Source organism: Peromyscus leucopus, chromosome 7 (genome assembly GCF_004664715.2).
Source record: "Peromyscus leucopus breed LL Stock chromosome 7, UCI_PerLeu_2.1, whole genome shotgun sequence".
Taxonomy (NCBI): Eukaryota; Metazoa; Chordata; class Mammalia; order Rodentia; family Cricetidae; genus Peromyscus; species Peromyscus leucopus.
Genome location: NC_051069.1, coordinates 31,337,942 through 31,350,670, shown reverse-complemented (window position 1 = coordinate 31,350,670; position 12,729 = coordinate 31,337,942). Strand labels below are relative to the sequence as shown.

The 12,729-nt window shown below is 49.1% G+C and overlaps 1 protein-coding gene across 2 annotated transcripts in view; it reads right to left on the bottom strand.

The window, feature by feature from the left end:
- Window positions 1-12,729, bottom strand: part of Sorl1 (sortilin related receptor 1) — a 168,600-nt gene that overhangs the window by 73,011 nt on the left and 82,860 nt on the right. For both annotated transcript variants that reach the window (XM_037207586.1, XM_028866304.2), the window contains exons 14-18: window positions 11,608-11,794; window positions 8,791-8,919; window positions 8,240-8,325; window positions 3,839-4,011; window positions 2,245-2,376 (exon numbers count right to left, since the gene is read on the bottom strand). In XM_037207586.1, coding sequence (XP_037063481.1) covers window positions 2,245-2,376; window positions 3,839-4,011; window positions 8,240-8,325; window positions 8,791-8,919; window positions 11,608-11,794 — 707 coding nt within the window. The remainder of the gene's footprint in view (window positions 1-2,244; window positions 2,377-3,838; window positions 4,012-8,239; window positions 8,326-8,790; window positions 8,920-11,607; window positions 11,795-12,729) is intronic.

Below are 12,729 nucleotides of genomic sequence, written 5' to 3'. Positions count from 1 at the left end.
ACACCCCCTCTGTGCCCCGCCTACAGACACACCCTGCACACCCCCTCTGTGCCCCATCTACAGACACACCCTGCACACCCCCTCTGTGCCCCGCCTACAGACACACCCTGCACACCCCCTCTGTGCCCCATCTACAGACACACCCTGCACACCCCCTCTGTGCCCCGCCTACAGACACACCCTGCACACCCCCTCTGTGCCCTGTCTACAGACACCCCCTGCACACCCCCTCTGTGCCCTGTCTACAGACACCCCCTGCACACCCCCTCTGTGCCCCATCTACAGACACACCCTGCACACCCCCTCTGTGCCCCGCCTACAGACACACCCTGCACACCCCCTCTGTGCCCCGCCTACAGACACACCCTGCACACCCCCTCTGTGCCCCATCTACAGACACACCCTGCACACCCCCTCTGTGCCCCGCCTACAGACACACCCTGCACACCCCCTCTGTGCCCCGCCTACAGACACACCCTGCACACCCCCTCTGTGCCCCATCTACAGACACACCTCCACACTCAATTCTGTGCCTGAGTACCATTCTAGAACCGCCGGGAAGCCTGCCTTGATTCCCAAAGACACAGATCATGTCCCTGGCTAAGAAAAACTTCACGTGGGCTGAAGGGGAGGCTAGAACTGTGTGTTTCCTGACCCCAACCCCCGGGGAGGACAACTTGCACAAAGGTAAATGATGTGCTCCCTCCAAGTCCGTGAAGCCCCATATACATCGTTCTTCAGTACTTGCAACACCACCCCCCCACATTTTCCTGCACACTTTAAACCGTCCCTAGACCATTTATAGTTCCCACAGCAGTGCTGGTGCTGAGTAAATAGGTGTGACCGAGTTGTTCTGGAATGGATGGCGAGGAAAGAAGCCTGCACACTCACACACTCAGTACCATTTTGGTCTTGTTTTTTTTTTTTTTTTTTTTTTTTTTTTTTTTTTTTTTTGAGTATTTCCAATTCATGGATGTGAAACTATAGATTTGGAGGGCTGGCTGTACCCAACTGCCATCACTACTCGATATTAATTCTTCTGCCAGTGTCCAGAAGAGACTCCCCTCCAGCATCAGGTTCAGCTCAGGGGGTGGAAGCTTCCCCATTCACTTCTTCTCTCTTCACACCATCCCCTCCCTGACCACACAGTCACATGACTCATGCTCTAAGCAGAACCCGTCATCAGGACAGGTTTCTGCATCTCCTTATCACTTTGCTTCTTCCACTACGCTGGTTTGTTTGCATGGTTTTCAGGGGTGTCCAGCTGTTTTAAGACAAGATCTCTGTGTGTCTCGGGCTGGCCATTACTATGTAGCCCAGGCTGGCCTCAAAATCTTGATGCTCCTACCTCAGCTGGGATTACAGGTATGCACCATCATACCGGCTCCGTTAAACTGAAAGCCAACCAGAAAGAATGTGGGTGTCCTTCCCACCCCCTGCTCACTGCAGCATCAAACTTTAAGACCAGGCCTGGTGCATAACCTGCACCAAGGAGCATTCATTCACCAGCCGAGCAAATGAAGAATTACACTCTCACCATTAAGAAAAGTAAGTTTCGGGAAGCCCCTTACTGCATGTCCCAGAGTGGGCAGGTTGACACATGAATAGCCCAGGGCAGCCTCTCACCATGGGTCTCCTTCTCACCATGTCACTTAGCCCTCTGTGTCTCCCTACTTGGTTTTTCTCCTTTAACCTGCACGTGACACCTCCCTGCGGTGGGTGCCACTACAAAGAGCTGCTGGGCCAGTATTCCAGGGTCTCAGCAGGAACCTGCTGGGCAGGGCGCACATATGATTCCTCAACACACTACTCTGGGCAGTTTACAGGCCCTTCATCACCCTCATGTAACCGAGGCTATACAAGGTGGAACAGGTTTCTGGGCGGCTAAGTAATAGATAGGTAGAGATCAATAATGACAGAGATAATGACGGAGTCATTGTTGCTTTAGAAAATAATGGACTGTTATTGTTATGATGATGGCAACATTTTGAAATCATCATCACTACCGTTATTATATGATGCTTCTGCTAGCCAAAATACAAACTCTCATGTATCTTAAATGGCACCTCGGGCTTTGTGTCCTCACACGAGGACCCCCTTTCATCTCTTCAGAGGTGCAGGAAGCTTAGGCTCTGGGGAATTTCCAGAGTTCCGTGACACACTGCTTTCTCTCTGTGTCAGGTCTGGCTCAGAGCCCAGCTCCTCCACCTGTTTGCTTAATGAAGAGCATAGGAATGCTTGTACCTCGATCTTTTTAAAGCCGGCATCCACCCAGTAGAGTAATTGGCTGAGGGGTTCGAAGGCCAAAGCCTCCACAGTCTCCAGGCCGGAATTGATGATCACCTCTTGCCCCGTGCTCCCATTCAAGCAGAGGCGCTGGGGAGAGAAAGCGGTAATCAACACTGTGAACTCCGCAGCTGGCTCAGGCCAGCCAGTCAGCCCCATGGACAGTAACCCTGCCTTCAGCTAGCGGGTTTGCCAAGGGCACGAGGTTTTATAGGAGGAAATTTGCAGATAGAAGAAGCCGGGTTAGGTAAGAGAATCTTCAAGACCCTGCTTTAAACATAATGACAGGCAGAATTTAATCGTTTCTATCACTGCCTGCTATTATTGTAAACACAGATTGCTAAACTATGGCCTGTCTCGGAATAATGATCTTTTCACTGAGACAAAGGAATCTGCTGCTTTTAAAATAAATGGGAAACAGACTTCCGCTACTTTCTAATTCTCCTGTCTCCTTTTACAGTCTTTTATCCTTTGCAAGGCTCTTGGACATCAGGTATCATTGTTGGGACAATTACACTCAGTGGTCTTCCCTAACCTCAACCCTCATAATGTAAAAATTACATTAGGTCAGGACTTGGGAACCAGGGCTGCCGGCAATGAGTCAAAAGAATATAGCTCTCTTTTTGCCTTTTTTGAGCCTATGGCCTGCTTGCTAGGTAAGTGATCTACCACTGAGCTACAGTCTCAGGTTCATTTGGGGATGGAGAGATGGTTCAGCAGTTTAAAGTGCTTCCTGCTCTTACAGAAGAAATTCCAGTTCTCAGCATGCACATGACCGCTAGCCAAGAGTCTGTAACCAGGGTTCCAGGGGCTCCTTCACCTGGCCTTCCCTGGAACCACGCATGCAATGGTGCACAGACATGCATGCAGACAAAACACCCCTACACATAAAGTGAAATAAAAAAATAAATCTTTAAAAGGCATAGACTCATTTGAGCATATGAGTCTATGGCCAAGTGTCTGGCCTACCAAGAGATCTTTAATACCTATATCCTTCAGAGAGAGAGAGAGAGAGAGATAGTTGTTTTAGTTTGTGGTCCTGAAAATTGAGCCTGGGATCTTGTGTACACTAGGCAAACACTTAAGCACTGAGCTGTATCTCCCCTGAGTCTCTGGGCTGAAGCCAATCTCCCACCCTAGCCTCCCACCACGCCCCGCTCCTTCCTGGTTCTTGTCTGAGTTCAGGAGACCTGGAGTGGGTAGTTACATGAACCGAAGATAACTGGAGTGTCACTGCACTTTGTCTTGGAGGGAAGGATGCTAAAGCCGGCAACTGACAGTCCCACATCACTGGCCCCGGAACCTTCCCAGCAGGAAGAGTGAGCGGTCAAGGATGCGGATTGAGGGCATCCTTTATCACTCTCATAGAGGCAGAGCCATGCAGTGAAAGAAAATTATGACAGAAAACCGCAGTTTCGTGTAGCAACCCAGGAATGGGTTACCAGGTGCAAACCTCTCGCTGCTCACCTACTTAAGCCTCTCTTGAAACCTGTCAGGACTGGGCAGTCAGAAGCCACAGCCTCAAGACTTAACCAACGGCTGACAGACTCACCTGGATAGTGTCCAGCGCCAGGTCAGACCAGTACAGGCAGTTGTGTTCATAGTCGAAGTCCAGGGCCACAGCTGCCCGCAGCCCTGAGAGAGGCAGCTGCTCCGTGGCTCCCGAGGCCAGGTCATAGCGGTAGATGGACTTCCGCACGGCGTAGAGGATGAACTCATTCTCCTCTGCAGACACAAAGCAACCGTGATAGCCCGGGATGCTGGAGACTGCCTAGCAGGCCTGGCCTACGTCCTTCTCACATACAAACCCCGACCTCATTGTCACAAGGATAGATCAAGTGCAAGAACTTAGGAATCTGGACTCAGGACACAGCACAAAATCACACTTCCAACCCAGTGAGTGCATTTCTTTAACTATGTTTTGCTACAATGCAAAAAACAGCAACAACAAAATATTTCAGCATCCCTATTTCCGAGCTCTGCCTAACAGTCTTTGGTCACATTCATCAACATAAGTGACAGACGGGTCATTCCATATCATACCATCTGCCAGCCACGTAGCACCATTATCTTTGGCGACGACAACGTGGTAACCCCTAAAGCCTTCTAACCAAGTTCCCCACCCGATTTGTTCACTCATACATACTATTCGCAATGGCCTGTTATGCTTTAGGTCGACCTGTTTAGTTTCTGAAGCAATAATGCATTTGTTCGGGAATGATTACAAAATGTTCTACAGAGTAATTACAAAAGGTTCTGTTTCTGCTCAGCAAATGCTTGCACAATGTACTTACTATGTACCAGGCATCGTTTAATCCTCAAAACACCCAGGAGATTGAAGAATAAGCATTAATTCACCCAAGGACACACAGCTAGGAGGCAAGCAGTCTGTGTTTTAGCCTTTACCCCATGCTGCCTTTAATGGTGTAGATCCGCACGATGATTCTTTTTTAAGGCGGACAGAGGGACAATGTGCTTCAGAGTGTTAGCTACTGTCAGACGATCAGTACTGAAGGCCCAATACCCTCCTTTTCTACTTAGAACATAGCCCAGAAGTCACCAGGACTCTTCCACGGGAGTGCAGAGCAAGGAGCATCCCTATGGAAAGCACACATGGAACCCCTGGATAGCTGAACACAGTGAGATGCCTGAGGGTGGCAAGACCAGGAAGCACGTGCAAGCTAGTCAGTGCCCTTCAGCCACCCCTCACCCTCAGCATCTTACACAGCTCTGCCAGCTGGCTGTTCACCCGTATCCTTTATAATACCTTGTGTAGCGAGTCGATTTGTTTGAAAACCCAATCTAGAGGTGCTGGGGAGAATAAAACACTGGGGTAAACACCAGAGGAACCACCACCATGCCACTCAGAAGAAGGGATGAGAAGAAGCCCGGCCCGCGTGGGTCCTCGGGCAAAACCAAGGACAGCACTCAGATGCGGTTTCTTGAGTCTGAGCCTGTCCAAATATTTGTTACTCTTGTCATCTCTCCAGATAGACCAATAATAAAAATATCTCTTTAGAAAAACAAAACAAATTCAAAGCATCCACTGATGCTAGGCTACATGTGGGACCAAGATGCGGACATGGCTTCTCGGCTACACGCTTGAATCGGCTGTCTCCCTCCTTGTCTTTCTCTCATCCTGTTAGCTCAATGACCTCACACACCCGTAGAATCACCTGCTTTATCAAAGCCTCAATATTGGGCCGGCAAGATGGCTCAGCAGGAAAAGGTACCTGCTGCCAAGCCTAGTGACCTGTGTTCGATCCCCAGGAGCCTACACAGAGGAAGAAGAGAACCAACTCCTGGAACATGTCCTCTGACCTCGACTCACCCACTCGGGGACACAAGCCCCCTCTCCACCACACACACACACACACACACACACACACACACACACACACACACACACAAATCAATGTGACTTAAAAAAAAAAAAGTTCAATATTGATTACCCAGTGAAAACATAAATCCACTAAGTGAGGATAGGTAGAGCACTTGTCTAGTATGTGGAAAGTTCTCGGCTGATCCCTAGCACAGGCCCCCCCAAAAGTTTTAGATAATAAATATATCCATCTAGATATTGAATAAGGTACGTTGGCCTCTTTTTCTTTATTTTCACTTTGCCTCAAAAATACCCAAGGCACCGCCACATGGTAACTAATGCCTCCTTTTGGCTGACATTCATTCCAAGAAGCGGGCAGGAGGACATAGGTCACAAGACGAAAGCCACATGCCCAGCCCTGAGATTTCCAACCCACGTCCCTCTCCATCACCCAGAACCCTCACTGCTCCTCTGCTTCTTCTAAGAAACCGGTGCCCTTTCGGCATGGCCGAAGACCGAAAAAAAATCGCTTAGGATGCAAGCAGGCCTGGAGTAGCACACAGTGCAGTGTCTCACACGTGAGGAGTCCTAACCCTGAAATGGAATAGCGGCTTTGGCTGGTGCAGCCACACATAAGCACAGCCTAGAAACATCCACTGTCCCCGTAATCATAAAGAAGAAAAATTGCTGCATTTTAAAAATCCTTCCAGATGCACACACTACCTCATCTTTGCGAAGATGTTATGGTTCCCATTAGGCCTAGAAAACATCTTTTTTTTTCCCCTCTGAGTACGTCCTTGCTTGTATTTCGGGAATGACCTACCCTAAAATGAGACTTTTTTACTTTATCCCTGGCTCCCTCCTCTTCTCTGGGTAGAGAAAATAGCTTTCTTGCCAACCCTGATGGCTTTAAACAAACAAGTGTGTCCCTTGCTGAATGATCCCTGGAAGTGTTGATGACAAAACCATGTACTCCAGGCCCTTAAGAGGGACCACTCAAAGCCTCCTCACCCAAGCCCTCAGCACAGCCGCTCGTGAAGGAAACGCTCGAATATTATCTGCTCATTTGTAGGAATCTGCTGAATTAGTGGTTCTTTTTACGTCTCCACGGTGAGGTATGCTAATTACCCTGGTAATGATGGAAGATTAAATTACGGGACTAATGAGCCTAGCATGAAAACATCAGGGCAAGCCGAGGAGCAGGAAGCTGGCAAGAGGCTGCCCTGCCCTGCCGGCCGGTGGAAGGAAGATGGCGTGTCCGCGGCATGATTCACTGGGTGCCCATGGCGCTGCCATCACAACAGCGCTGCTGACGAAAGCCAGGGCCGCTCACCTGACCTCACTGACAAGGAGGAGCCTGATGGAGCCTCTGAGGGAGTAAGGAAGCCCTGAGTGAATAAGACTTGGAAACAGTGAAGGAAGAAAAGAGGGCAAGCAATCCCCTTTTTACTTCCTGTGGGGTGTGTGTGTGTGTGTGTGTGTGTGTGTGTGTGTCTGTGTCTGTGTGTGTCTGTCTGTATGTCTGTCTGTGTGTCTGTGTGTGTGTCTGTATGTCTGTCTGTGTGTGTGTGTGTGTGTCTGTGTGTGTGTCTGTCTGTATGTCTGTCTGTGTGTCTGTGTATGTGCATGTATGCGTCTGTGTGGTGCACATAAGCATGTGTTTATGTGCTCAGCTGAAGATCACATATCCCGTTCCATCTCTCGAAGCCTTACTCCCTAAACAGAGTTTCTTACTCAGCCTGGAACTAAGCTGGTCTCCAGCAAGCCTCCTGTTTCCACCCGTCTACAACACTGAGCTTACAAGCACACACACAATCATGCCTGGCTTTTATTTAGGGAACTTGAACCCAGGTCCTCATGCCGATATAGCAAGTGCTCTTGTCCACTGAGCCATGTCCCCAGCCCAATCTCCTTTTTAATGTATCAAATTGTGTGTCTATATTATAAATAGCTCATGTTATTTCACCACTAAACAGCTTAAAATGTGTTTGAAATACACTTATATCTTCATAATCTTTAGGCACAGTGACCATGGGAAATAGGACTAACACTTAGATACCATTTGGATCCTGGACCTTCAGGTCTGAATTTTACCACTGTCAATGACTGGATATATGACTCTAGGAACATCTTTTCCTCTCAACCTGCTTGCTTCCTCTTAGTCACACATGCAGTAGTTTTCAACGGAGCCAGTGACCTCTGTGTCACTGGGCTGCAGAGAGGATTCAACTGTCAACCCAGGGACAAAGGAATTGAAATGTGGAAAATTCTAATAAAACTAAGATTTGTTATAAAATTATAATAGACCACTTAGCTAGCTTAGAAGGAGCTTCAGTCTCTTTACATTCAACTTCGACAAACTAAAAGACACACCAAGGCCTGTGACCGCTCCCCAATTCCCAGAGTTCAACATACAACAGACACTAAACAGACTACCCAAAAAAAACCTGACCTGCCACCAAATGCTCCCCTCTTTCAAGGTGGGAGACTACACATGCGTTTCACGTGAAGCTTAGGGAAGGCGCTCCCATGAGGCTTGAATTCTAAGAGGAGCCGCATGCCTAGGTGGGTGAGACCAGAATGACCCAACCAGCACTCAAGAAGGCAAAGAGAAGAGGCTGCCCGTCTTACCTGCCAGGGGACAGGGGACCAGCTCCCCTTCCAGCCGCGCTTCGACATCTCCTCCACTGCAGGTGTCCCCAGAAATCTTCCGATAGCTGTTACCCCCACCACCAAAGCAAGAAGTCAGAAACACAGAGGCTACATATGGGTCATGGAGGTCCCCCAACTGAGCTCATACTCCTGGCCATGAACCACAAAGTTAGATGGATGGTGTTTAGTTGCTCTGAGTCAGTTTTGTTTGTAATTATTTAGAGTGGGCAGACCCACACAATTTAATGCACTGCTTGGGGAAACACTTAAAAATATCTCTCTTCTATAAATGCCTCTGAAGATGTTTCCCCAGCTGAGGATGCTGAGGAAAGCTTGCAGACTGTGTTCTCTCGCTGGGAATAGGAGACTCTGCAGACACCATTGGTTTACAAAGTTGTCCGGCCACCTGCAGTCTGTAACTTGGGGTTTGAGAATTTGGGGTGCGGGCAGAGTCACGTGACCCTCAAAGCCCCCCTCCTTCCCCTGGCAGGCCCTTGAGAGCCTGACTCAGCCAACTGTGTGGTACATACCCTCTCGTTCTTCTGTATGTAGAACCCACGGGACAAGGCATAGGAGGGCTGTAGGGCTTCCCAGAAAACTCAGGGTCTGGAACACAAACCTCTAAGGAGAGATCTTCACTCATCTTGAAGCCAAAGTCACTGAAAAGGCAAGTGGAGTTCATTAAGGCCATGGATACACCTTCAGGCACTTCAGAACCAACCCTGCCACCTCTACACTCCATCTAGTACTTACATTATATGGACTACTCAACAGGCCCTTTAAAGAACATCCACTTTGTTATACTAAGCTACATCTGCATAAAAAAAAAAGTGTATAAGAGCCCCATCCAAAGAGCCACTGCTACATAGCCTAAGCAGACAAAAAGGATGCAAGCCATCATGCCGAAGGAAAATCTCATCCACTTTCAGCTGCCTATCCAGACTCAGGGCCTGTTTGTTCTTGGTTAAAAGGGAACAGTGGGACTGAAGCCATAGCTCTGTTGGTAGAGTGCTTGCCTAGCATACACAAGGCCTTGAGTTCAATACCAGCCCTAGATGTGAGGGTACAAACCTGGGAAGTAGAGGCAAGACAATCAGAAGTTGGTTTGAAGTAGACTTGAAGCCAGTCTGGAATACAAGACTGTATTTCCAAATAGATAAATAAAATGGAGACAGGGTGACGGCAGTAAAAGCTCCTGAACACAAGCGGGGCGCCGTGTAAAATGCAGGCCACAGTGGTGCCTGTCTGTAATCCCAGCACTCCTACTCCAAGAAGGGAGGAGCCAGGAGAATTGGCTACAAGCTTAGAGCTAGCCAGCCGGGCATACCCTGAGCAGAGCCAAGAGACTCTGCCTCGGAACCAAGGTAGGAGAGAATCAGCTCCCAGAAGTTGTCTTCTGACTTCCCACATATGTGCCATGACAGGTGCACACCACATACACACACACACACACACACACACACACACACACACACACACACACACACACACAGTAGATTAGCCAATATTTAAAGACCTCGATACTTCCTCCTTGGTTCACTGGGAGAATTAAAAGAAGAATTTAAAAAGAAAAACCTTTAAAAAAATTTTTTTTGAAGTGCTGGGGATCAAACTCAGGACCTTGTCCATGCCAGGTAAGTGATCTATAACTTCCTAGCCTTAAAAATCATTGTGACTAAGAATTCCGTGTCACTTAAGACCCTGTTCCCATACTGTCTAAATCACCTGGATGTCTCACCCTGAACTTTGGGAGATGACAGTTTAGTTCATCCTGTGATCTGGAGACCACATCAGCCAAACTCACAGCCTGGTGGGCGAAGCAGGCAAATGCTAGCTGAATTCTAAGTCTTCCGCCATCTCCATGGCTTCTCCAGTCTATACTCCCAACTTGGAGAGTTTTACGGCTGTACTGTGTTTTCCAAGGCTTGATTCAAGCTACTGGTTCTTTTTACTTAGTCTTAATTTCATTTCTTGGTACAGTCACCCTTCGTGTCTGGAGGAGGCTAGCTCCAAAACACCCTACGGATTCCAGATGCAGGTGGCACCCCTGTTGAAACCTGAACTAAGAGTGAACGCAAAGGAGTAGGGTCTAGCACCTGGAGCCTGCTTGAACCCTGGGGGCAGCATTTGTATTTTATCAAGACCCACATGTTCTTGGCCAAATCTAGTTGGCTGTTTTTAACGAAACCAGGGTTTTCTGGATCACAACCAGAGCCCTTCATCAGGGATGTCTTTCTTTCCTCTGTAGGCACTACCAGAGGCACAGCTGAGTAGCATCCGTGGAACCATATGGCTTACAAAGCCTAGAACATTCATCGTGGGGCCCTCTTCCAACCTCTGGTCTAGCACATACCAGAGGGCTCTGGCTTTGGCTGGCCAAGTACAATGACGCCAAAGGTAAAACGTAGTTAGTGCCTCCACCACCATGGAAACAAACACCGGGAGTGGGCGGAAAGCCCACACTCTAGCCGCACCTGACAGAAGGGATGGGATACTGTGACTCAACAGCAGGAACCGTCTACAGCAAAGCTCTGCTCAGCGCAACTCTCTCCAGAGGCCTTCGAGGCTCCTCCTGCCTACAGAATGAGGTCCCTCTCCTGCAGGGCCCCCACTTCCTCCCGCTGCTGCCTGTCATCCTTCCCACCTCATCTCCACTCCCTGACGCCACCTCCACACACCCGACCCAGTCATCCGAAACAGACTGACAATCACAGGCGCTCTCTTCCCCCACCTCACCACCCTGCTGCTGCACGGCCTGATGCTGCCCTCTCCACATAGCCTGATGCTTCCCTGAAGCCCAGCTCAACATCTCCAGAAATCCCGATTTTCCTGCTGCAAATCACAATCTTCTCTTTCCTTCCACACTGAAGGCAGTTACTCCCGCGCTAAGGTGGCTTCTCACCACCTGTCACAGTGACTCGTGCAGATGTCACCTCCATTTAACAATTCCCAGACAGGCCTCGGAGAGTGTCCTCAAGCAATATTAAATGAGGCAAAAATGATACATACAAACACCACCACCCCCATTTCAGATAAGGAGATCTATATAGAAAACAAGTTCCCCAAAACAGGTCTTTAGGGATCCTCCTAGAAACAAACCCTGACTAAGAGTCCCTACAGAAATGACTGAAGGTTTGGGAACCCACACCTCTACAGAACTGCACGGCTGTATAATTAGAAGACAACGTAAGCAAAAAGTGCCTCACACAGTTCCTGGCTCGGAAAGCATGCTCAGTGAATGCTATTCCCTTCCTCAGAGAAAGAAAGCATGCTCTCCCTCCTTTAGCCTCTCACTGCAGAGCAGAGACGGCACAACACAAGGTCCCGGCCACGGAGGAGGAACAAACCATTCATAGTCCTCCCGGGTACAGGAGCAGTTGGACACGACCACCGGCCGGTCAAAGTCTTCCCCATTAAAGCATGTTGCGTGGGGCGTCCTCCTTTTGAAAACTGTCTTGTGTCCCAGCAAACACTCATTTCCCCGCTCATCAGAGGGCGACCACAGCTTGTAGTCGTTTTCGGTGCAGGGAACCCCTGAGAACAGAAAAGGGTAGAGCACAGCATCAGATCCAGGCTGTGCAGGGTTTCCCGTCTCCCCACCGTTCAGCCCTCCACTTCTGGTGTCTCTGTGGCCACCCAGCAAGTGCGGAGCTCAAAGCTACCCATTTCTAGTCACCGTGTGCTGAGGGGGGGCAGTAGCCCTGAGTTAAGGCAACACCACTATCACCGAGGTGCTCCTGAGAAAGCTGTGAAGATGTGAGTCACATCTGACACTATCCAAACTGCTGAACCATAACATTTGAGGCACTTGAGAGGGGGATGGGTGATTGCTATTTATTTTGGTTGATTTGTGCAGTGTGTGTGTGTGTGTGTGTGTGTGTGTGTGTGTGTGTGTGTGTGTGGTGTGTTCTGGGGATTATTTTAAACTTATTCATTCTGTGTATGTGTGCCCTGGTGTACATGTGGAGTCAGATCTCTCCTTCCACCTTTCCATGGGCTCCCAGGATCGAACTCAGTTCCCCAGGCCTGCACAGCAAGCACGTTTACCTGCCGAACCATCTCACCGGCCCAGAGTTTGGGGTGGCTTGCCGGCTTACTTGCGTGCTTTATTAAAGAGAGGCTCTATCGAGAGAGTCTGGGTAAACTGCAGACTCCTGATCCCCACGCCTTGACCTCCCCAGTCCTGGGATTCTGGAATACACCAATACTTAGCCAAGTTTATAAATAGGTGCCGGGGTGAGGGTGGGGCCGAGCTCTCTCCTAGGGAAAGGGACACTCGGATAGGTGATGTAGGGGTACTGCTGGCCCATCCTGCTTCCTTAGGATGAAGGCGCATCTGGTAGCATGGGCTGCGAGCACTGAAGAATGTGTTTGCCATGCTCGATGGTACAGATCTTTATGTAGACAGACTGGGAATGACAAGATAACTTCACACTTACTCCGCCAGCCCACATCCATTTAAAATGTCA